Below are 26,398 nucleotides of genomic sequence, written 5' to 3'. Positions count from 1 at the left end.
ATTATTAATAACGTTTTTATAGTGGCTAACTTCTTTTTACACCTGCGTGGGCAACAAGACTGCCATTTAAACGTGGCACTTGCAGTTAATTATGCTGTGATAATGGCCAGCGTGTGACTCTGGAACTGACTCATTAAATTCTTATCATTTCCTATTGAACAATGATTAATCTGGACTGTATTCGTCATCTCTGTTCTATAAATTAGTTAAAAACTACACAAAAAGTCCTGATGTAAACCATAAAAAAACATCTATTTTAACATAACCTAATGCTATCAACTGTTAAGATTTCAAGTTTCAGTTGTTGTATTTGTCCATATGTTTGCTACTTTTACCCCATTTACAGCACAAAGCAAAATGTTGTATAAAGTGTGTGTGCGCATTATTACCTTCGCCAAAAGTGAGGCAATTGTGGTCGTTAGTTGGCAACTAACTCAAAAAGATCCAGATCATATCTCCTACGTTTACATTATATTATTTAAAAAACACTTTAAGACCATTGTCTTGAAAAAATACATCACTCTTGAATCAACATTGTGATTAATGTTAATTAAAACTAAACGTGGGATATAAATAATAATGGAAGTATAATTGTTTGTATATATAGTATATCAATCAATCAATCAATCAGTGTTTACTTATATAGCCCTAGATCACGAGTGTCTCAAAGGGCTGCACAAGCCGTAACAACATCCTTGGCTCAGATCCCACACCAGGGCTCAAGATAAAACTCATCAATACTCTTCAATCAATCAATCAATGTTTACTTATATAGCCCTAAATCACTAGTGTCTCAAAGGGCTGCACAAACCACTACGACATCCTCGGTAGGCCCACATAAGGGCAAGGAAAACTCACACCCAGTGGGACGTCGGTGACAATAATGACCCAGTGGGTCTTCAATATCATCAGGTAGATAATTGCTTTGTAGATGTCGGAACATGGTTTGTCGTGATCCAATCTGCAGATGACAGTGGGAGGCAGGTTGCAGGTAAAAAGCTACCTAATGCTAAAACCAAAACTAAACAAAAAGGTTAGTGCCCGTAAGAAAAGGCATTGAAGCTTAGGGAACAAAACAAAAACTGAACTGGCTACAAAGTAAACAAAAACAGAATGCTGGACGACAGCAAAGACTTACAGCGTGTTGAGGAAAGATGGTGTACATTTGAACATGACATGACAATCAACAATGTCCCCACAAAGAAGGATAGCAACATATTGAATATTTTTGATTGCTAAAACCAAGTAGATGCAGGGAATAGCGCTCAAGGAAGACATGAAACTGCTACAGGAAAATACCAGCGAAACATGAGAAGTCACCAAAATAACGCGGAAGACAAGAATTAAAACACCACACACAGGAAAACAGGAAAAAAAAACGTCCAAATAAGTCAGGGTGTGATGTGCAAAGGTTTAATACGTGTGCAAGGATATTTCACATGCCTTTACTGTGTATATAATAGAACTACGTTCATGTTGTGTATAATGTGTATACACAATATGTTGTGCAAAGGACATATCAACATTTTCGGAAGTTTATATTTATTTTGTACTTGATATTGTTTATAGTGTTGGGCGTAATAAGTTTTCAACTTCAGCCTAAACCCTTTCAGTCTGCAACATTTTTTATTTTATGTATGTATAACTGTTTGTTTGTTGACCGAAGAACAATAAACTAAACTTGAAGCTTCAACTTCTGTGTGTGTGTGTGTGTGTGTGTGTGTGTGTGTGTGTGTGTGTGTGTGTGCTGGCGTACCCACCTCCACCCACGGAGACAAACAAGGTAGATGATTGACAAGAGGCTCCACTGAGTTTTTTTTCATTCTACTATAAATAACTTAAAATGTTATGGGCGGATTTTGATGAAACTTTCTGAAAATGTCAGAAATGGGATAATGAACAAGTTTTGGGGCTGATCAGAATCACCATCTGAACCAGGGGTAGGGAACCTATGGCTCTGGAGCCAGATGTGGCTCTTTTGATGACTACATCTGGTTCTCAGATAAATCTTAGCTGACATTGCTTAACACGATCAGTAATTAATAATTACGATGGTAATCACAGTGTTAAAAATAACGTTCAAATTATAAAACATTCTCATGCATTTTAATCCAACCATCCGTTTTCTATTGCACCTGTCCAAGATGTCGCATTAATGGTAAGAAGTATAACATTTATTATTGGTTAAATTTAAAATAACAATGTTATTAAAAAGAATAATAGACTTATTATACTCTAAAAATGTTGGTCTTGTCAAGACCTGGACTATGGTGTGGTTTGTTTTCCCGTGGTGCAAAGCGATTGGAACGGACATGGCGTGAAGGTAATGACATCTTTAATCTTAACTCAAAAATATTACAAAAACAAAGGCGTATAAACAAAAGGCGCTCTCAGTGGAGGTTAAAAACTTGGCTATGAAAACTAAAACTCGCACAATTGGAGAACTATGAACATAAAATACAACTTACAAACTATGGCATGAAAAACTTACTTGGGCCGAGAAAAAGCATGGATCATCGGCATGGATAACATAGGTGTGTAGGAGATGATAGAGGGTGAGTAGAAGGTGATGTCGCCAGGCTGACTGCCTGGCAACTGCAGGCTTAAATGGTGACTGGGTGATTGACAACGGGTACATGAGGTCAAGCGAATCATGTGTGTGAGTCGTGAAAACAGGTGAACTGATTGGTAGTCATGGAAACAAAAACAAACCAGGGTGCGCAAAAACAGAAACTAAAAACAATGTAAAAACAAAACAGAACATAACTAAACAGAACATGATCACAAAGAAATAACAGGTTTTACTTAATAATGCACGCATTTAGTTATATTCAGTGTTTAAAAAATATCATACGACTCTCACGGAAATACATTTTGAAATATTTGGCTTTCATGGCTCTCTCAACCAAAAAGGTTCCCGACCCCTGATCTGGACTAAGGACTTTTTTTTAATATTGTCATGTAGGGCCTGGTGTTGGTCTGAACTCTTAAGTTTTTTTAATTTTATAGTTATGTAGTACACAAAGGTTGAAATCCAAAAATTATCATTCATATTTGTTAATATATAATAAATATATGTTTGTATATAAGTTAATATATACACGTATATACATACATACACATGTATAATTTATGCTGAAGTTTCTTTAACCGAATGACTTGTTTAAAGTGGAAAAAATATGAACATATTTCTCAGCTGTTTGTGGGTCACTGACTCTTTTCTTGTTCCTTACAACTAAATAAATAATTGGAAAAAAATCAATGTTGTTGCCAAACAGTGACTAAATTCAGGGCCGAATGATAACAATGACACCATACTAATAAACAAACAATAATAATATTGAGTAAATACGGCTAAAATGTATTTTATGGACTGCGATGAGGTACAGACTTGTCCAGGGTGTACACCACCTTCCGCCCGAGTGCAGCTGAGATAGGCTCCAGCGACCGTCGCGGCCCCAAAAAAGGGACAAGCAGCAAAAAATGGATGGATGGATGTATTTTATGGAAATATACAGATATATATGTTACATATTTACAGTTACTTTAAGTTTAAAAAAACAAATTAAGCAAGCAAAAAATGTATTTATTGACACAAAAAGAGTTGTTGGCCCTTAAAGGGGAATATTATCACAATTTCAAAAGGGTTAAAAACAATAAAAATCCGTTCCCAGTGGCTTGTTGTATTTTTTGAAGTTTTTTTCAAAATTTTACCGGTACCGGAATATCCCTAAATAAAGCTTTAAAGTGCCTTATTTTCGCTATCTTCGAAACCACTATCCATTTCCCTGTGACGTCACACAGTGCTGCCAATGTAAACAAACAACGGCGAATACCACAGCAAGATATAGTGACATTAGCTCGGATTCAGACTCGGATTTCAGCGATTTAAGCGATTCAACAGATTACGCATGTATGGAAACGGATGGTTGGAGTATGAAAGTATTGAAGAAGAAACTGAAGCTATTGAGCGAATAGTTATTGACGCTACTCATAGCCATAGCATGGAATAGCTGCGTTAGCATCGCCGGTAAAATGTGCGCACCAAACGATCAGGACTTTCGCATTTTGTGATAATAGAGCAACTTAAATCCGTCGATTGGTAAATGTTTTTTTCGCATTAAATGTGGGTGGAAGGAAACGTAATATAGTTGCAAATGCATCTGCAGGTTATCCATACATCTCTGTGCCATGTCTGCTTTAGCACCGCCGGTAAATAGCATGTTAGCATCGATTAGCTGGCAGTCACGCCGCGACCAAATATGTCTGATTAGCACATAAGTCAACATCAACAAAACTCACCTTTGTGATTTCGTTGACTTAATCGTTGCAAATGCATCTGCAGGTTATCCATACATCTCTGTGCCATGTCTGTCATCGCCGGTAAATAGCATGTTAGCATCGATGAGCGCAGCATGTTAGCATCGATTAGCGTAGCATGTTAGCATCGATTAGCTGGCAGTCACGCCGCAACCAAATATGTCTGATTAGCACATAAGTCAACAACAAAACTCACCTCTGTGATTTCGTATCGTTGCAAATGCATCTGCAGCTTATCCATAAATCTCTGTGTCATGTCTGTCATCGCCGGTCAAATGTGAAGACACTACAGTACATTCAATGGGGGTCTGGCGGCAGACACTTTCGCATTTTCGGGCCAGTGGTGCAACTTGAATCCCTCCCTGTTAGTGTTGTTACACCCTCCGACAACACACCCACGAGGCATGATGTCTCCAAGGTTCCAAAAAATAGTCGAAAAAACGGAAAATAACAGAGCTGAGACCCGGTGTTTGTAATGCGTTGAAAATGAAAATGGCGGCTGTGTTACCTCGGTGACGTCACGTTCTGACGTCATCGCCACCAGAGCAATAAACAGAAAGGCGTTTAATTCGCCAAAGTTCACCCATTTAGAGTTCGGAAATCGGTTAAAAAAATATATGGTCTTTTTTCTGCACCAACAAGGTATATATTGACGCTTACATAGGTCTGCTGATAATGTTCCCCTTTAAAAATATTAGATGAAGAGATTTTTCCACTCGTTTTTACTAAGCTTTATATTGATGAGCCATTGACTAAATGCTATGATCTGCAGTGATGGATGTAACAAGGTGCCAGCATCTCTCAGTACTTCTCAGTGGGACTACGGGTATTTCTGATATTGTAACCGGTCTTTCCATATTGAGATTAGACAAAGCCATGCTAAACCACACACCTGAAGTATCTGGTCTGGGAACCCAGGTTTTTGTCCATGGCGTCCAGGGAGCCCATGCCGCGGTACTTCTTCAGCCGGATGCCGTCGGAGAAGAAATATTCACCGGGAGCTTCACTTGTGGCAGCCAGCAGCGAGCCCATCATCACTGCACAAAGACAAGAGACAGTGAGGGAGACGATAAATGGAAACTGAATCCAACAAATGAAATAAAAAAAAAATGCCTGAAAAATACGGATAAAATACAGACTAATGTTGGCTAAAGCTATCCGCTATCACAATTGTTTTATTGATTTTAAGTTGTACAGTATTTTCTGGACCATAGGGCGGGATTATAAGGCACACTGCCGATGAACGTGTCTAGTCACGTCTATTTTCATATAAAAGGGCGGATTAAAAGGGTCATATTATTTAAATTTTTGTCTAAATGTAAAACACTTCCTTGTGGTCTACATAACATGTAATGGAGTGTATTTGGTCAAAATGTTGCAGAGATGATGTTTTACAGATCATCTTCAAGATGCTGTCTGACAGTCGCCTCAGGATGTGCTGTTTTGTGGGCGGTCTTATTTACGTTGTTCACCTTCGGCAGCATCTTCTGACCGTCATCTTTGTTGTAGCGTGCAAGGACTAGTGCAAGAACAACGCCGGAAATGTTTCCCGTGAAAAACCGTCCGACCGGAACTCTCTAATAACTAAAGTTCCTTGGGTGAATAATGTAAACTCACTACACCAGTACTCCCGTCCAAAGGCAAAACCCAGTAACTCAATTTTGGTCAAAACTGAGCTGATAATAATTTTGGAGTTCCTAGGTGATATGCTTTACATTAGTGTATGCGATATTGTAATTTGTTCCGTAAGTAAGCTGTTACGCGCATGGCAGGACCTAGCAACTACCAGAGATCCAACAGAAAAACCTAGTATCTCAAGGGACCAATCGAAGCTTCTTTGTCAGTCGCCTTATTGTCTTTAATGAGACATTTGCACGAATGGGGGCCGACGGTCAAGCTGATTATGTGATATTATGGCACGAGGGGATATTTGGAAGATTGGCCCAGGACGTTGCAAGCACCTTCATTAAATGTATTGTTCTTGATTCTTCCCCTTGCATACTCTTTTGGGCAGATAACTGTGGAGGTCAAAATAAAAACTGGATGCCCAATGTGCAAACGCAGAATGCGGTCATGAGAGCAGATTCAATCCATGGCTCAATGGGCAAGAAAATGAAAACTCAAGAAAACATCTATACCTTTGATGACTTTGTAGATCTTTGTAAGACAGCATCAAGATAGTTTGGTTTTCCTTTGTTTTCTCAAAATTAGCTAGAAGTGAGTTACTAGGTTTGGCCTTTGACGGGAGAGTATGTTTTAGCGCTTTGATGGCGAGTTTACTGACAGATATAAGGAATAACTGGAGATGTCCGATAATGGCTCTTTTGCCGATATTCCAATACTGTCCAACTCTTAATTACCGATTCCGATATCAACCGACACGTTGTATACAGTGGTGGAATTAACACATTATTATGCCTAATTTTGCTGTGATCGTTGCAATGTTTTCCAAAATAAATCAACTCAAGTTATGGAAAGAAATGCCACAAAAGTCACAAAGTCCATTTTTTTTTAACAGGCCTTAAAACAGCAGCTCGGAATTTGGGACATGCTCTCACTGAGAAAATCCTGATACGCACCATAACTATGGGTAATACTATACTTTGACTTTCACAAAGTGTAAGTCTAAGTCTAAGAAAGTGTAGGGTTGGGGGGACGGGGTTGAGGTTGAGTTAGTGCTGCAAGGGGTTCTGGGTATTTGTTCAGTTGTGTTTATGTTGTGTTCTCCCGAAATGTGTTTGTCATTCTTGTTTGGTGTGGGTTCACAGTGTGCCTCATATTTGTAACAGTGTTAAAGTTGTTTATACGGCCACCCTCAGTGTGACCTGTATGGCTGTTGACCAAGTATTCATTGCATTCACCTGTGAGTGTGAAAAGCCGTAGATATTATGTGATTGGGCCGGCACGCAAAGGGAGTGCCTTAAAGGTTTATTGGCGCGTCCGTGTACCACAACGTACAGCGGCGTTTTAAAAAGTCATTTTGATAGATTTTTGGGCACTGTGTGTAATGTTCTATATTTTCAATGGAACATATAACATTTTGGTGTTATTTCATTGAGTCATATTGCAGTTTACACGTGTCTCCTATGTGTGACTGCCATCTACTGGTCACACTTATCATTACACTATGTACCAAATAAAATAGCTTCAAGAACGGTAAAAAACAAAAATGAGGCGCACCGGGTTATAAGGCACACTGTCGAGTTTTGAGAAAATAAAAAGGATTTTAAATGCGCCTTATAGTCCGAAAAATACGGTATATTACGCATGGAATTTACAGCTAGTACCGTAAATAAATGCGTCATGATAGCCACATTTGGACTTTGGAACAGATCATTGTAAACATGTGTTTATTATTCCCTACCTGTGGACGCTCCCAGTGCCAGAGCTTTAGCGACGTGTCCGACGGTCTGGATGCCGCCGTCGGCGATGACCGGCACGCCAAAGCGTCTGGCGTACTCGGACACCTTGTAGACAGCCGTGGCCTGAGGTCTGCCGCATGCAAGCACTGTCAGGAGAAGTAAAAAGAACGCTAGATTAAATCATGATTAGATAGAAGCCACCTCTACCAGTTTGTCAAGTAGATCAAATCAGCACACTTGGTTTTGATGTGTGCATAAATGCTCTATTCCTAATAACACATACAAGGTACACTCAGATATAGTGCAAATACAAATATTACAAAGTAAAACAGCCCAAAAAGCACAAGTTTGATCAACATTTTCTAGAAAAAAAGCTTAAATGAACATAGGTTTTGAGACCATGCAAAATAAGTTTGTACAATCTTATCTTCATCCAGCCTTCACACACCTTGTAGTGAGACAAGACGAATCAGGGCTAAGTGACGCAAGCTGTACTGCTTGGTGGAAAAGTGGTTAAAAGTGGGTGCTCACTTCCACATAAGCATGAGATCATGTAGTGAACACGATATCACATTAACACCGCCGTTAGCATGATGATGCTTTTACTTCCACTTTCATACTGACAGCTTTTTTCCCATGTCGCTCTTCTGTGGGAACACCACTGAGACAAACGGGGGAAGGAAGTCCACTGGGCAAGTTTCCAGACTCACTGGTAGGGATGGATTACAAATTTGGTATTTGATCAGGTACAGACTGATGCCAATTGGTACTGCCGGGTATTGATACCCGTTTTTGATTGATTGATTGAAACTTTTATTAGTAGATTGCACAGTACAGTACATATTCCGTACAATTGACAATTAAATGGTAACAACCGAATAGGTTTTTCAACTTGTTTAAGTCGGGGTCCACCTTAATCAATTCATGGTGAAGTCAAACAATGCCATATTTCGATATCTTTGTTGCATGTGACGTCCTGGCTCAAGCACTAAGCCGGGAAACAAGCAGTTAAGCACCAACTTAGATGGACTGTTTCCAAATAATGTTCTAAACCAGGGGTGCCCACACTTTTTCTGCAGGCGAGCTACTTTTCAATTGACCAACTCGAGGGGATCTACCTCATTTATATATATCATTTATATTTATTTATTTATGAAAGAGACATTTTTGTAAACAAGTTAAATGTGTTTAATGATAATACAAGCATGTGTAACACATATAGATGTCTTTCTTTCACAAAGACAAGAATATAAGTTGGTGTATTACCTGATTCTGATGACTTGCATTGATTGGAATCAGACAGTAATGATGATAACGTCCACATTTTCAAATGGAGGAGAAAAAAGGTTGTCCTTTCTGTACAATACCACATGAAAGTGGTTGGTTTTTGGCATCTAATTCATCCAGCTTCCATACACTTTACAAGAAAAACATTGGCGGCAAATTCCGTAGCTTGCTTGATTGACATTCACGGCACCCGAGGGTCTTGTGAGATGACGCTGGCTGCTGCCAGTTTGTTATTATGACAAAATGACAGAGAGGAAGGCGAGAAACACTTTTTATTTCAACAGACTTTCGTCAAAACTCTAAAGGCCGACTGCACATTTCCTATCTTCACAATAAAAGCCCTGCTTCATGCTGCCTGCGCTAACAAAATAAGAGTCTCGGGAAGCTGGCGTCCACAAGTGATGTGCACGCCAGCTTTCTGAGGGATCGCTTGTGCACGCCAGTTTTCCGAGACTCTGTATTTAGTTAGCGCAGGCAGCATGAAGCAGGGCTTTTATTGTGAAGATAGGAAATGTGCAGTCGGCCTTTAGAGTTTTGACGGAAGGTACGGCGCGACAGTCTTTTGAAATAAAAAGTGTGTCTCGCCTTCCTCTCGGTCATATTTTCATAATAATGATCTTGCAGCAGCCAGCGTCATCTCACAAGACCCTCCGGTACCGTGAATGTCATTTAAGTGACGTCTTGGTGAAGATTGATGATCACTCATTTTTAGGTCTATTTTTTTTTTAAAGCCTGGCTGGAGATCGACTGACACACCCCCCGCGGTCGACTGGTAGCTCGCGATCGACGTAATGGGCACCCCTGTTCTAAACCTCATTGCCTTTTATGAAAGTGTATTTAGTGTTGCTGTATTACCAGGACAGAAGTGCACATTTTGACAAATCAACACTTCTTTGACCGGTTGTGTTAAAAAGCAACTGTGGCGTCCCAGCAAGTATTTTCTACAGCACACCAGGCACAAGCTTTGACGTCGTCAGGCTTCTATCCCGCAAAGGCACAGGCAGACAAATGCCGGATATGTGTGTGTGTGTTTGTGTGTAAAAGAAAGACTCCCACGTTTAGCTGATGCAAACGCTGTTAGTTGTCAGGCATGTTCTCCAACAACCTGGCGATACAGTGGAACCTCTATAGCGGAGTGCCTCTGGTGTCGTACAATTCAAAAAGTGACAGATCTGCCTCTCGACTCCAGCGTTCAAACTGCCCTCGTACGTGACATCAGAGACCTATCGTTTTATACAAAACATAATAAGAGATCAGTTCGGCAAAAATCAAAAGGAGAAACTTTTGATTTTGTTTGGATGTCTTACAAGGTAGGCAATATGGCCTTTTTTTTAATATCTCGATATTTTCAGGCCATATCACGACGCACAATATATATCTCGATATTTTTCCTTAGCCTTGAATGAACACTTGATGCATATAATCACAGCAGTATGATGATTCTATGTGTCTACATTAAAACATTCTTCTTCATACTGCATTAATATATGCTCATTTTAAAGTTTCATGCAGAGAGGGAAATCACAATTAAGTCATTTGACCAAAACTGTAATTATTAAACAGTTATTAAGCAGTGGCACAAACTACAGGTGCGCGGTTTGCGGTCTCATCCGCGGGTAAACCGCGGGTCGGGCGGTTGACATGACGAAAAAATAGATTATAATTAGATTCGGGCGGTTGGCGGTTGAACCATCCGGAGACATTTGATATACATGGTTCTGGGATCGGTATCCTTTGCCATTCAAAGAGCCATTTAAGACCCGTGTCATAAAGCGAAGAAGTCAATAGGAGACACTATTATTCTCCTGAATGACTGGCAACAGTCACCCAGATATTAAATATTAGTGCGAGCTATGTAGCCATTAGCTTTATCGCCTTCTACATCATACACATATTACTTGTCAGTCCAGCATCATGTTGTGTGTGACTTCTGCGGCAACACGCACACGACTGCAAGGCATACTGGGTGACACAGAGTACACTAATGGTTGTGATATAAACAATTTTAACACTCTTAGTAATATGCGCCACGCTTTGAAGCCACACCAATTAAGAACGACAAACACATTTCGGGAGAACATCCCCACAGTAACACAACATAAACGCAACACAACAAATACCCATAATCCTTTGTATTCATGAAACGTCCTGACTATTTTACACACCCCAAACCCCCCCCTGTGCGTCGGTAAGGTGGGCGGGGTTGGGGGCGCGGGGGTGTAAAATATATTCAGGAAGTGTCATGAATACAAAGGATTATGGGTATTAGTTGTGTTGCGTTTATGTTGTGTTACTGTGAGGACGTTCTCCCGAAATGTGTTTGTCAATCTTGTTGGGTGTGGCTTCACAGCGTGGCGCATATTAGTAAGTGTTAAAGTTGTTTATATCACAACCATCAGTGTACTCTGTATCACCCAGTATGCCTTTCAATCTCATACGTGAGATTGCGGAAGCTGCACACAACATGTTGCTGGACCAACAATCGGTTCGTACATGTTGTTGAAGGTGTCAAAGGCAATGGCTTCACAGCACGCCCATATTCTTGTCATCAGGATGAACGCTATTGAATAGTTGCGGAAACGTTAGCGGCTCCAATTGACTACATTACTCTGTGAAACAGTTTTAAATAGCTCTATGAGTGGTGAAGGTGGCCAACCTCGGATGTATTTCAGCGGGCGGTTGGCGGGCGGGTACGGTCCCGATAAAATGTTGGTTCGGGTGGACGACGATTTTGGTGACGCGAATGCGGATGATATAATTGCCTATCCACGCATCTCTAGCACAAACATTCACGTGATTTCCAACACAGAAAGTGCAAGATTGTCAGAGACAATTTAAAACCAGCTATTAGTGCACTTTTGTGCATGATGTCACTAAGATGACATATCAAAACAACACTAACTTAAAGTGCACTTTTTGTACAAAACGCCACTACAATAGTTAAAAACAAAAGTGCACTTTTGTGCATGATGTCACACAAGATATTTCAATAACTGTCAAATAAAAATGAGCAGCATAATAGGAAATCAAATAGTGTATGTCCTTCGCTAAGTGGTAGGTTACTGTGGACTAGAGATGCGCGGATAGGCAATTATATCATCCGCAACCGCATCACCAAAGTCGTCGTCCACCCGCCGTCCACCCGAACCAACATTTTATCAGAAACGCAACCGCCCGCCGAAATACATCAGCGGTTGGCCACCTTTACCACTCACAAAGCTATTTAAACCCGTTTCACAGAGTAAAGAAGACAATTGGAGCCGCTAACGTTCTCGTGATTACCCAATTGGCGTTCATCCTGATGACAAGGATATGGGCGGGGTGTATAAAATTGTCAGGAATTGTCATGGATACAAAGGATTCTCGGTATTTGTTGTGTTGCGTTTATGTTGTGTTACTGGGAGGATGTCCTCCCGAAATGTGTTTGTCAATCTTGTTTGGTGTGGCTTCACAGCGTGGCGCATATTACTAAGAGTGTTAAAATTGTTTATATCACAACCATTAATGTCCACTAATATCTGTCGACTCATCAATTTGCAAGGCAAATTTATTACAGATGCGCTTTTTTTCCAAAAGAACAATTTCGATGTCCGCAGACATGTCATCAATACGTCTGGCAATTGTGTTATCTGAGAGAGGCACTTTAGCGATCTCTTTGGCCGCGTCGTTTACAATGGCTTTACAAGCTGGCAGTTTTAATGTTTCTGCCACAGTGTGGGACTTTTTTTGATTTAGCTATGAGTTCAGCAACAAGGTACCTAGCTTTGAGGGCTCTTTCGTTTACCTCTGTGGTTTTTCTCAGAAAAGTTGCCTGTTTCTCATTGTTTGTACGTAAGCGTACAAAATAATCCATCGGCTTGTTTTGAACGGAAGGGTGTTTCGTTTGGAGATGGCGTTTAAGCTTGCTTGGCACCATGGCACTATTGGATAGCTTCTCACCACACACCAAGCACGACGGAGTCGGTGCTGTCGCATCCCCGGTGAAAGTAAATCCAAATGAAAGATAGCTACAGTTGGTACAAAATGCGGCTGCTAGACTTTTGACAAGAACAAGAAAGTTTGATCACATTACGCCTGTACTGTATATACCTTTATATACATATATACATACATATATACCTATACTGTATATACCTTTATATACATATATACATACATATATACCTGTACTGGCTCACCTGCACTGGCTTCCTGTGCACTTAAGATGTGACTTTAAGGTTTTACTACTTAGGTATAAAATACTACACGGTCTAGCTCCATCCTATCTTGCCGATTGTATTGTACCATATGTCCCGGCAAGAAATCTGCCTTCAAAGGACTCCGGCTTATTAGTGATTCCCAAAGCCCCAAAAAAGTCTGCGGGCTATAGAGCGTTTTCATTTCGGGCTCCAGTACTCTGGAATGCCCAGTTCGAGATGCCACCTCAGTAGAAGCATTTAAGTCTCACCTTAAAACTCATTTGTATACTCTAGCCTTTAAATAGACCTTTTTAGACCAGTTGATCTGCCGCTTCTTTTCTTCTTCTCCTATGTCCCACTCTCCCTTGTGGAGGGGGTCCGGTCCGATCCGGTGGCCATGTACTGCTCGCCTGTGTATCGGCTGGGGACATCTCTGCGCTGCTGATCCGCCTCCGCTTGGGATGGTTTCCTGCTGGCTCCGCTGTGAACGGGACTCTCGCTGCTGTGTTGGATCCGCTTTGGACTGGACTCTCGCGACTGTGTTGGATCCATTATGGATTGAACTTTCACAGTATCATGTTAGACCCGCTCGACATCCATTGCTTTCCTCCTCTCCAAGGTTCTCATAGTCATCATTGTCACCGATGTCCCACTGGGTGTGAGTTTTCCTTGCCCTTATGTGGGCCTACCGAGGATGTCGTGGTGGTTTGTGCAGCCCTTTGAGACACTAGTGATTTAGGGCTATATAAGTAAACATTGAGTGATTGATTGATATAGCCTCGATCTCACCGTCTTGTCTTTTTTATTTTGTCAACCACTCATACTGGGGCCTTCATCTGGGTCAGAATTTTGTCCAGGACCCTGTCCAGCATTTACATTTTCCCTTCTCGAAAACTTCTCCATCGCTGTCACCTCCTCGCCTGCTCTTGCTGCGATCCCACACTGTCACTAACTCGATTGTCTTTACAGGTATTTATGGCCCCCTGCTGCCACCTACTGAAATAGAAGAGTATTACATTATCTGCCGCACTTTATAACAGCAGCCACCCGACAATGGTTAATTAGGAGGTATTACATAATTTCCCACGGCACACCTGACGATCTCTCACGGCACACTGGTTGAAAATCACAGCGTTATATGAGGCATAAATAACCAACTGAGAAGGTGCCTGCTATGTTAACCTAACATATTATGGTAAGAGTCATTCAAATAACTATAACATATAGAACATGCTATACGTTTACCAAACAATCTGTCACTCCTAATCAATAAATCCGATGAAATCTTCTTCCTCGATGTCGCTCCTAAACAACTCTGCCAACTCCAAAGGTATGCGCCACTTCCTCTTGTCGTTTTCTGCTGCATATTTCACTCGGTCCAGCTTGTAATCTGCAGGACATGATTTCCTTTTCGGTGCCATTTTTGTTCAGCCCTTCTCACTTTTTATAAGTTACCGCCAACGTTGAAATGATCAATTTTAACAGTAGCATATTGCAGTTAGCATTCCATGGCCCACAATGCACCCTCCCCCGCCAAATTCTTATTGGTTGACGTGTATGTGGCGATTGCTGACGTGTGTGTGACGAATGCTGACATTTTCTTCGTCTCTTCCGCGAATGAGATAAATAATATTATTTGATACTTTACGGCAGGTGTCGGGAACCTTTTTTGGCTGAGAGAGCCAAGAAGCCAAATATTATTTATAAATGTATTTCTGTAAGAGCCATATAATACTTTTTGTAATAACATTGTTATTCTGAAACTAACTGTGGAGGGGGGCGTGGCCTGCGGGCCTGCAGCGGAGCGGGGAGTTGCCAGGATCAGCCTCGAAATCAGCGGCAGGTGCGTAGCTGGCCCATCTGGGCCTTGTTATCTAATCACCTTCCGCTCGGTTATAAGCAGCAGCCAGGAGGAGAGACGGGGTTGGAGCTGGAGCGAAAGCACAAGCGAGGACGAAAGACAAAAAAACAATTGCTGGAAAGCAACTGAGAGACTTATTGAAAAATAAAACAATATTGTAACCCTGAAACAGGCTCTCATGTTGGTGGTCTGAAGAACCCCCAGGAGGGCAAGCCCCACACTAACCAATAGTAAATAAATAACTTCCTACCATTAACGCAACTTCTTAAACAGGTGCGGTAGAAAACTGATGGATGGATTAAAAATGCATGAGAATGTTTTATATTTTGAACATTATTTTTAACACTAAAGTGGAATTATTCATTACTTATCGTGTTAAGCAATGTCAGCTCAGATTTATCCGAGAGCTTGAGATGGTTTCCTGTGGACCGGACTCTCGCTGCTGTCTTGGATCCGCTTGAACTGAACTCTCGCGACTGTGTTGGAGCCACTATGGATTGAACTTTCACAGTATCATGTTAGACCCGCTCGACATCCATTGCTTTCGGTCCCCTAGAGGGGGGGCGGGGGGGTTCCCACATCTGAGGTCCTCTCCAAGGTTTCTCATAGTCAGCATTGTCACTGGCGTCCCACTGGATGTGAATTCTCCCTGCCCACTGGGTGTGAGTTTTCCTTGCCCTTTCGTGGGTTCTTCCGAGGAAGTTGTAGTCGTAATGATTTGTGCACTCCTTTGAGACATTTGTGATTTGGGGCTATATAAATAAACATTGATTGATTGATTGAGAGCCAGACGCGGTCATCAAAAGAGCCAAATCTGGCTCTAGAGCCATAGGTTCCCTACCCCTGCCTTACGGTAATGTGTTAACAATTTCACACATAAGTCGCTCCTGAGTATATGTCGCACCCCCAGCCAAAATATGAAAAAAAACTGCGACTTATAGTCCGAAAAATATGATAATTTGTTCCATAATATAACTCCACATACGGATATGCTCAAGGTTTTTAGTGTTGTACGAGCATAAAAATGTTTTAGATGAGATTTTCCTTCAAGGTTATATTTCTTTAGAATTGTACATTCTTGGGTAGCAGGTTATAGTTTGCTTAGTCCATAATGTTAGCTGCTTGCAAATGCACCAAATCGTTAAATTTCAATATTTGTGATTCAGTAAATAAAGGGTTTGGATGTTCTCTATATCCAACATTATGTATTCTTATACCTCAGTGATGAGGGTCACTCTCCTCCCATCGCTCAGTTTAGACAGCCGGCCAGCTCTAAGAAGACACCCATGACACCGAGATGGAAAAGCAGTAGAGAATTGATGGATGGATGGATGGAGGCCACTGTGCTCACTGGGATTTTCAAAGCAGCAGATATTTTTCTGTACCCTTCCCCAGATTTGTGCCTCGAGACAACCCTGTCTCACAGGTCTAAAGGCAAATCCTTATATTTAATTTTTGGTTTGTGCTCGGCCATGCACTGTCAAGTGTGGGATCTTATATAGACAGGTGAGTGCCTTTCCTAATAATGTCCCACCAACTGAATTTACCACAGCTTTTAAGTCTCACCTTAAAACTCATCTGTATACTCTAGCCTTTAAATAAACCTCCTTTTTAGACCAGTTGATCTGCCGCTTCTTTTCTTTTTCTCCTCTGTCCCCCCCTCCCTTGTGGAGGGGGTCCGGTCCGATGACCATGGATGAAGTACTGGCTGTCCAGAGTCGAGACCCAGGATGGACCGCTCGTCGGGACCCAGGATGGACCGCTCGCCTGTGTATCGGTTGGGGACATCTCTACGCTGCTGATCCGCCTCCGCTTGAGATGGTTTCCTGTGGACGGGACTCTCGCTGCTGTCTTGGATCCGCTTTGAACTGAACTCTCGCGGCTGTGTTGGAGCCACTATGGATTGAACTTTCACAGTATCATGTTAGACCCGCTCGACATCCATTGCTTTCGGTCCCCTAGAGGGGGGGAGGTTGCCCACATTTGAGGTCCTCTCCAAGGTTTCTTATAGTCATCATTGTCACTGGCGCCCCACTGGGTGTGAGTTTTCCTTGCCCTTAAGTGGGTTCTTCCGAGGATGTCGTAGTCGTAGTGGTTTGTACAGTCATTTGAGACATTTGTGATTTAGGGCTATATAAATAAACATTGATTGATTGATTGATTGACAGCTGGACCCCAATCAGGCTGTAAAACATCCAAAGGATGATCAGTTGAAAAAGGATGCACCTGATCTCACATTAGAGCTTCATGGCAAAAGCAAAGGCTTGCTTCACTATAAGAACTACGATTTACGAACCCTGTTCAATAGTCAATTAAGTTCGTAAATCGAGGTTCCACTGTTTACTTACCACCTGATATAAACTATCCTGTGAAATAAGACAACACACAATCAAAGCAGTAATACTCCACTGTCACTTGTCAAAGGTAAGTAAGTGTTTCATTTGGGATTTTGTACTTTTTGCAGTGGTTGACTTATTTTTACAATTGTGTTACACATACAAATTTAAAAGTTGAGGCTGGTTAATGTCTTTTTACACGTGTATGACAGTTTGTAATGATGGCAACATCAATTATTTTCTAAGGAAGATTGAAAACCAGAACAAAAAGGTGTCAAACCTTAGAGCATGGGTGTCAAACTCTGGCCCGCCCGTACAATTTCATTTGGCCCTTGAGGCAATATCAAATTAACATTAGAGCTGGCCCGTCAGTACCATAAAGTCACTGCCTTTAGCGTTGTCTACAATATGTTGTCACGTCCGCTTTTACTCCATACAAACAGCGTGCCGGCCAAGTCACATGATATATGCGACTTGTACACACACTTAAGTGATTGCCTCGCATACTTGCTCAACAGCCATACAGGTCACACTGAGGGTGGCCGTATGAACAACTTTAACAGTGTTACAAATATGCGCCACACCGTGAACCCACACCAAACAATAATGACTAACACATTTCGGGAGAACATCTGCACCTTAACACAACATACACACAACAAAACAAATACCCAGAACCCCTTGCAGCACCGACTACCACCAAAACCCGCCCCCCACCACCAACCCCACCCATCTCATTATTATTTTATTTTAAGATTTATTAGCCTGTGGGCTTCACGGTGGCAGAGGGGTTAGTGCGTCTGCCTCACAATATGAAGATCCTGCAGTGCTGGGTTCAATTCCAGGCTGAGGATCTTTCTGTGTGGAGTTTGCATGTTCTCCCCGTGAATGCGTGGGTTCCCTCCGGGTACTCCGGCTTCCTCCAACTTCCAAAGACATGCACCTGGGGATAGGTTGATTGGCAACACTAAATGGCCCTAGTGTGTGAATGTTGTCTGTCTATCTGTGTTGGCCCTGCGATGAGGTGGCGACTTGTCCAGGGTGTACCCCGCCTTCCGCCCGATTGTAACTGAGATAGGCGCCAGCGCCCCCCGCGACCCCGAAAGGGAATAAGCGGTAGAAAATGGATGGATGGATAGCCTTTGGAAAAAACTAGTGTTGATATTTACCTCAGAAGGCTGCAAATAGAAAAGAGGCATTAAATATTTTATTTAAATTGTATTTATTTGACCATTTATATTTTTTCGTTTGTTTTTTGAATGTTGATTTTGCACTATTAAGTTATATAATTATTGCTTGTTCCATATTCATTGTTCAAGCAAATCAGTGTAGCAAACTGAGCAATAATCAACAATTTATTCATGCACTTTCTCTTGTTACTTCAAGGCTTGAATGTTTGATTCATTCATTATTGTTATTTTATTTTCAAATGTATTATTAGCCTGTGGACAAAGTTTATTTTGATATTTACTTCAGAAGGCTGCAAATAGAAAAGAGGCACTCAATTTTTATTTAAATTTTATTTGATATGCCATTGATATTTTTTAATTATTATTGTTATTATTTGAAACTCGATTTTGCATGTCACTAAAGTTATATAAGCCTTGCTTGTTCAATATTCAATGCAAAACTTGTTTGGGTCCCTATTAAAAGGTTCATTTGTTCAACCCTTGGCCCGCGGCTTTGTTCCGTTTAAAATTTTGGCCCACTCTGTATTTGACTTTGACACCCCTGCCTTAGAGGTTCCACTGTACACGGGCAAACAAATCACACCCTCGTCAACACAACAAGCAGCAGCAGAAATGAGGAAGAGCCACTATTTGACAAATAGTATAGAAAAGTTGAAAAATGATCTCTTGTAAAGACTAGTGACTTAATGATCACTAAATAACTATTTACTTAGTGTGAATGACAGATTAGTGACAAAACACTAATAATGCCAGCAAAAAACTTAAAACCCCACACTTTCAACTTAGCACTACTTCTACTAATGCAAAGTTAAACAACCAATGCAACAAGCTGTAAAAGAGGGGCAGCGCAAATATGATAATCACCAACAGCAGGGAGTGAGGGCTATAGGAGGGGTCGACTTACTGGAGAATCCCGTAATTGTGGTTGGGGTTTTGGGACTGTGAAGCTTTATAGCAGGAGGTATACTGGGGGGAGCTGGACACATCCACACACATATACGGATACACATACACACACGCACACTAGTGAGAAAAGGTGGACAAAACTAAAAGAGAGGGGAGGAGGAATTTTGGATTGTTGACGACACACAGCGTAATAGCATGTCCCTCCTTAATCAAAGTTTAGCAGTAAAATCATTATAAAGTGTACCTCAGGGATCAAATTCAAAACAGAAACCAGCTCATCCCTTCTGGTAAATTCAACAACATTAACCTGGGATGCTAACTCGGACAGGTTGTTCATTCAAGTAACCCATGAGGACTACCGAGCAGACTACAGGTGAACCATGAAAGTCAATGGGAAATAAATCTTTAAATGTGTCATTATTTAATTATTGGAATTAAATAAACAATTGTGTCATTACTTTAATTTAAAAGTAAATTAAATAATTTAATTATTTCAATTTACATAATTAATGATTGATTTATTTGTTGGTATTTTTTTCCATAATTTGAGTTGATTTATTTTGGAAAACCTTGTTACATTGTCTAATGCATCTAGCGGGACATCACAACAAAATGTGTTAATGTGTTAATGTGTCAATAATGTGTTAATTCCACGACTCTATATATCGGTATTGGTTGATATCGGAATCGGTAATTAAGAGTTGGACAATATCGGAATATCGGCGAAAAAGCCATTATCGGACATCTCTAATCATGACTGACTTCAATGGATGAGTTTACCCGATAGTAAAATATCCATCCATCCATCTTCTTCCGCTTATCCGAGGTTGGGTCGCGGGGGCAGCAGCCTAAGCAGGGAAGCCCAGACTTCCCTCTCCCCAGCCACTTCGTCTAGCTCTTCCCGGGGGATCCCGAGGCGTTCCCAGGCCAGCCGGGAGACATAGTCTTCTCAACGTGTCCTGGGTCTTCCCCGTGGCCTCCTACCGGTTGGACGTGCCCTAAACACCTCCCTAGGGAGGCGTTCGGGTGGCATCCTGACCAGATGCCCGAACCACCTCATCTGGCTCCTCTCGATGTGGAGGAGCAGCGGCTTTACTTTGAGTTCCTCCCGGATGGCAGAGCTTCTCACCCTATCTCTAAGGGAGAGGAAACTCATTTGGGCCGCTTGTACCCGTGATCTTATACTTTCGGTCATGACCCAAAGCTCATGACCATAGGTGAGGATGGGAACGTAGATCGACCGGTAAATTGAGAGCTTTGCCTTCCGGCTCAGCTCCTTCTTCACCACAACAGATCGATACAACGTCCGCATTACTGAAGACGCCGCACCGATCCGCCGGTCGATCTCACGATCCACTCTTCCCCCACTCGTGAACAAGACTCCTAGGTACTTGAACTCCTCCACTTGGGGCAGGGTCTCCTCCCCAACCCGGAGATGGCACTCCACCCTTTTCCGGGAGAGAACCATGGACTCGGGTTTGGAGGTGCTGATTCTCATTCCGGCCGCTTCACACTCGGCTGCGAACCGATCCAGTGAGAGCTGATAGTAAAATATAATAAAAACAAAATAAATTCACTACGCGCTGACACATGGGTTCAGGAAATAATTTAAAAAAAATGTAACCATAAAATTATGTATTACATTGTGAAATATTTAAATGAATAATTAATTATACATTGAAATAATTGATTAAATAATTCAATTGACTTTTACATTAAATATTTGTAATTCCATTATAATTAATGACACATTTAAGTAATTATTTATACATTGTCCCATTCAACCTTCCATAGTGAACCCAGTCGATCCTATCTTGTCTTACATGAACAGCAAAACCCATTTGGAAGCGAATGCTACCACACATCACAGTAATTTGTCACGCACCTTCCTGCGTGATGCAAATGGACCCGCTGCCCATCCCGACTCTCAGTCCATCCACTCCTGCGTCGATCAGGTTCTTCGCCTGAGCGGCAGTCACCACTGAACGACAAGACCAAACCGAACAAAAATAAGAGATGGTAAAATGTGCATATTAAAGTATAACATTTCACAATCTTAATTAAAAGTATGTTAAATCAGTGGTCCCCAACCACCGGGCCGCAGAAGAATTTTTTATAAAGAAAATTTAAAAAAAAAAGTTTATTTTTTTTTATTAAATCAACATCAAAAACACAATATACGCTAACAAAAAACTCCCTTTTTCATGACAAAAATGTCCCTTTTTCAAGACAAAAAAGAAAGAAAAAAAAAGAAAGAAAAAAAAAGGACACCCCCCCGGGCCGCGGGACAAATTATTAAGCGTTGACCGGTCCGCGGATACAAAAAGGTTGGGGACCACAGTGTTAAATAACTGATTAATATTTATATTCATTATTAATTTTTCATCATTTTGTTGTTTACGATTGTTGGGGAAATCTCCACAAAGTGCCATAAAAACATCAAATGTACTTACCATTGCCACCGATGACTTGTAGACTTGGGTACTTCTCTTTGACGTATTTGATCATGTTGATCTGAAATATTGAGTTACCCTGGGAGGAATCCTGCAAATTACAAAAGCATGAAACTATTTATTTGACATGTACGTATCTCCTTGCCTTAAATATAAATAAATAAATGGGTTGTACTTGTATAGCGCTTTTCTACCTTCAAGGTACTCAAAGCGCTTTGACACTACTTCCACATTTACCCATTCACACACACTGATGGCTTGATTTTATTTTAGGACTGCAGGACACCTCTGAAAACCAAGCTGCATTGAACGCACCAGTCGGAAAAGAGCATGCTAAAAAATGACAGCAATGTCCACTTCCTTGACATTTTTTAGCACGTACACCACAGCAAGGAGATATTTTAATTCCAGGAGACTAAGAGCAGCAATAAAAGGGAGTGCTGCAGCCAAGTGGAGACTCTGGAGTATAATAATACGGGTTAAAGGCCTACTGAAAGCCACTACTAGCGACCACGCAGTCTGATAGTTTATATATCAATGATGAAATATTAACATTGCAACACATGCCAATACGGCCTTTTTAGTTTCCTAAATTGCAATTTTAAATTTCCCGCGGAGTTTCTTGTTGAAAACGTCGCGGAATGATGACGCGTGTTTGTGACGTTATTGGTTGGAGGGGACATATTAGCCCAGCACCACTTACGGCTAAAAGTCGCCTCTTTTCATCGCATGATTACACAGTATTTTGGACTTCTGTGTTGCTGAATTTTTTCCAATTTGTTCAATTAATAATGGAGAAGTCAAAGAAGAAAGATGGAGGTGGGAAGCTTTTAGCCTTTAGCCACCACAAACACACGGTGTTTCCTTGTTTAAAATTCCCGGAGGTGAAGCTTTACTATGGATCAGAGCGGTCAAGCGAACATGGATCCTGTCTACATGTCAACTGCCAGTTTTCGGTGAGAAAATTGTGGTAATAAGTCGCCTCTTACCGGAGATCAGCGGAGATTCTGTCCTGCTGCAGCTGCGTGACTTCCCTCAGAGGGACTGGCGTCAACACACCCGTGGCCACACCCCTCTGACTATCAGGTAATACTTAACTCACTAAAACACTAGCAACACAATAGAAAGATAAGAGATTTCCCTGAATTATCCTAGTAAATGTCTCTAAAAACATCTGAATCGCTCTCAATGCAATCACTTTTTTTTTCTTCTAGTCCTTCACTCTAAATTTCCTCATCCACGAATCTTTCATCCTTGCTCAAATTAATGGGGAGCTCGGTCCGAATAGCTCTTGCTGCTGGAGGCTCACATTATAAACAATGTGAGGAGCCTTACAACCCGTGACGTCACGCGCACATCGTTTGCTACTTCCGGTAAAGGCAAGGCTTTTTTATTAGCGACCAAAACTTGCAAACTTTATCGTGGATGTTCTCTACTAAATCCTTTCAGCAAAAATATGGCAATATCGCGAAATGATGTAGTGTGACACATAGAATGGACCTGCTATCCCTGTTTAAATAAGAAAATCTAATTTCAGTAGGCCTTTAAGCTGACTTCAGCGTTCCTCCTCACCAGTACAATCGCATCTACTCCGCTTTGCACCAGCAGGTCCAGTCGGTATTTGTCGTCGTTGTGCGTGCCGATAGCGGCGCCACACAGCAGCTGTTTGCGAGAGTCTTTGGAGGCCAGGGGGAAGTCTCTGTTCTTCTTCAGGTCAGTTCGGGCGATGATGGACACCAGGCAGCCCTCTTCATTGACGATGGGCAGCTTGCCTGGAAGAGGAACCAGAGATTGAGTGGCAAGCTAATATTAGATAGTTTGAAATGAAAGCAAATAAAACAGAAATGTTTTAGAGCGTGAAAAAGTCAACACTGAAAAATGGGGCATTTTTCATTAAAAGACTGAATAGGAAGTGATCCTCCAGGCTCGACTACTGCAACGCACTTCTTGTCGGGATCCCCAGCAACAACATTCCGAAGCAGCAATACATACAGAATAGTGCTGCTAGGAGAGTGCGGAAATACAACCATATCACACCAAATCTCAAATCCCTTCACCGGTTTCCTGTTCCTCTCAGGATTGAATACAAAGTCTCCCTGATAACCCACCAGTGCCTCCATGGAAATAAGCCCATTTGCCCAACTTGCATACTGGTTTTTAAACACTTTGTTATGAGAGTAGCATATGTGTGTGGCCCTTTAATGTCTGGCAGCAGGTGAGTGACGTCAGTGAGTGTGCGGGTGGGCAAGCAAGTGAGAAAGCGGTCGCTGAGGGCGGGGGAGAAATACATTGGCATCAAACTCCGTAGCTTGCTAGCTTGTGCACGCTAGCTTTCTGAGACTCTTATTTTGTTAGCACAGGCAGGATGAAACAGGTCTTTTATGGTGAAGACAGGAACTGTGCAGTCGCTCTTTAGAGTTTTGACAGTAGGTACGGAGTCTCTAGAAATAAAATGTGTTTCTCTGCGTCCGCCCTGTTAGTGATTTTTTTCTTAAATATGAGCTCGCAGCAGCCAGCGTCATCTCACAAGATCCTCGGGTGCCGAGAATGTCAAACAACTGACGAAAGTGAAGTCTTGGTATGATTGATGATTGCTCATTTTTATGTCTATTTTTTAATGCCTGGCTTGAGATCGACTGACACACCCTCCGAGATCGACCAGTCGATCGCGATCGACGTAATGCCCACCCCTGCTCTAGAGGATGCATAACGTAACCCCAGCGTCTACTGTAGCATCTATTAAATGTGCCTTATATATGAACAAAGTTTTAAAGGGGAACATTATCACAATTTCAAAAGGGTTAAAAACAATAAAAATCAGTTCCCAGTGGCCTGTTGTATTTTTTGAAGTTTTTTTCAAAATTTTACTGGTCCCTGAATATACCTAAAAAAAGCTTTAAAGTGCTTGATATTCGCTATTTGCGATGCGACTATCCATTTCCCTGTGACGCCACACAGTGCTGCCAATGTAAACAAACAACGGCGAATACCACAGCAAGATATAGTGACATTAGCTCGGATTCAGACTCGGAATTCAGCGGCTTAAGCGATTCAACAGATCACGCATGTATTGAAACAGATGGTTGGAGTATGAAAGTATTGAAGAAGAAACTGAAGCTATTGAGCGAATAGCTATTGACGCTATTCATAGCCATAGCATGGCCGAATAGCTGCGTTAGCATCGCCGGTAAAATGTGCGGACCAAACGATCAGGACTTTCGCATCTTGTGACACTGGAGCAACTTAAATCCTTCGATTGGTAAGTGTTTGTTTCACATTAAATGTGGGTGGAAGTAAACATAATATAGTTGCAAATGCATCTGCAGGTTATCCATACATCTCTGTGCCATGTCTGCTTTAGCACCGCCAGTAAATAGCATGTTAGCATCGATTAGCGTATCATGTTAGCATCGATTAGCTGGCAGTCACCATCAACAAAACTCACCTTTGTGATTTAGTTGACTTTATAGTTGCAAATGCATCTGCAGGTTATCCATACATCTCTGTGCCATGTCTGCCTTAGCACCGCCGGTAAATAGCATGTTAACGTCGATTAGCATAGCATGTTAGCATCGATTAGCTGGCAGTCACGCCGCAACCAAATATGTCTGATTAGCACATAAGTCAACATCAACAAAACTCACCTCTGTGATTTCATTGAATTTATCGTTGCAAATGCATCTGCAGGTTATCCATACATCTCTGTGCCATGTCTGCCTTAGCATCGCCGGTAAAATGTGGAGACACTTTGGCACATTCAATGGGGGTCTGGCGGCAGACACTTTCGCATCTTTGGGCCAGTGGTGCAACTTGAATCCCTCCCTGTTAGTGTTGTTACACCCTCCGACAACACACCGCCGAGGCATGATGTCTCCAAGGTTCCAAAAAATAGTCGAAAAAACGGAAAATAACAGAGCTGAGACCCGGTGTTTGTAATGTGTTGAAAATGAAAATGGCGGCTGTATTACCTCGGAGACGTCACGTTCCGACGTCATCGCAAAAAGAGTGATGAACAGAAAGGCGTTTAATTCGCCAAAATTCACCCATTTAGAGTTTGGAAATCAGTTAAAAAAATATATAGTCTTTTTTCTGCACCATCAAGGTATATACTGACGCTTACATAGGTCTGCTGATAATGTTCCCCTTTAAAATAGGCCATTCATTGAAAGTGCGCCTTATAATCCGATGCGCTTTATAGTGCGGAAAATACAGTAACTGTTCCTTCCACACACAGTGTACGCAAATATTGATACAAATTAGACAATGAATTCCACACCCTGTCGTCTTCAACTACTGGTCTGACATGAATATTACATGTCTTAGTTGTTTATGTAAGCAATGTGAATGAGGATGTATTGTCAATGTATGTACACAGAACACGACAACGAAGCACACACACACACCACACACTCCTCACCTTTCTTACTCCTCTGCAGGATTTCATTAGCTTCTTTGAGCATCACCCCTGCAGGTGCGACGACAAGATCCTCTCGCTTTGTCATCAC

The 26,398-nt window shown here is 41.6% G+C and overlaps 1 protein-coding gene across 2 annotated transcripts in view; it reads right to left on the bottom strand.

Moving 5' to 3' along the window:
- The window catches only part of impdh2 (IMP (inosine 5'-monophosphate) dehydrogenase 2), a 48,881-nt gene that overhangs the window by 6,285 nt on the left and 16,198 nt on the right, over window positions 1-26,398 (bottom strand). The window contains exons 6-12 of one of the 2 annotated variants that reach the window (XM_061904856.1): window positions 26,311-26,398; window positions 23,466-23,665; window positions 21,894-21,984; window positions 21,326-21,421; window positions 19,439-19,510; window positions 7,685-7,828; window positions 5,213-5,357 (exon numbers count right to left, since the gene is read on the bottom strand). In XM_061904856.1, the coding sequence (XP_061760840.1) occupies window positions 5,213-5,357; window positions 7,685-7,828; window positions 19,439-19,510; window positions 21,326-21,421; window positions 21,894-21,984; window positions 23,466-23,665; window positions 26,311-26,398 (836 nt within the window). The remainder of the gene's footprint in view (window positions 1-5,212; window positions 5,358-7,684; window positions 7,829-19,438; window positions 19,511-21,325; window positions 21,422-21,893; window positions 21,985-23,465; window positions 23,666-26,310) is intronic. The other variant, XM_061904857.1, reaches the window with a different exon arrangement.

The sequence above is a fragment of the Nerophis ophidion genome, linkage group LG06 (genome assembly GCF_033978795.1).
Source record: "Nerophis ophidion isolate RoL-2023_Sa linkage group LG06, RoL_Noph_v1.0, whole genome shotgun sequence".
In the NCBI taxonomy this organism is placed as follows: domain Eukaryota; kingdom Metazoa; phylum Chordata; class Actinopteri; order Syngnathiformes; family Syngnathidae; genus Nerophis; species Nerophis ophidion.
This window is presented reverse-complemented; position numbering and strand designations above follow the sequence as displayed.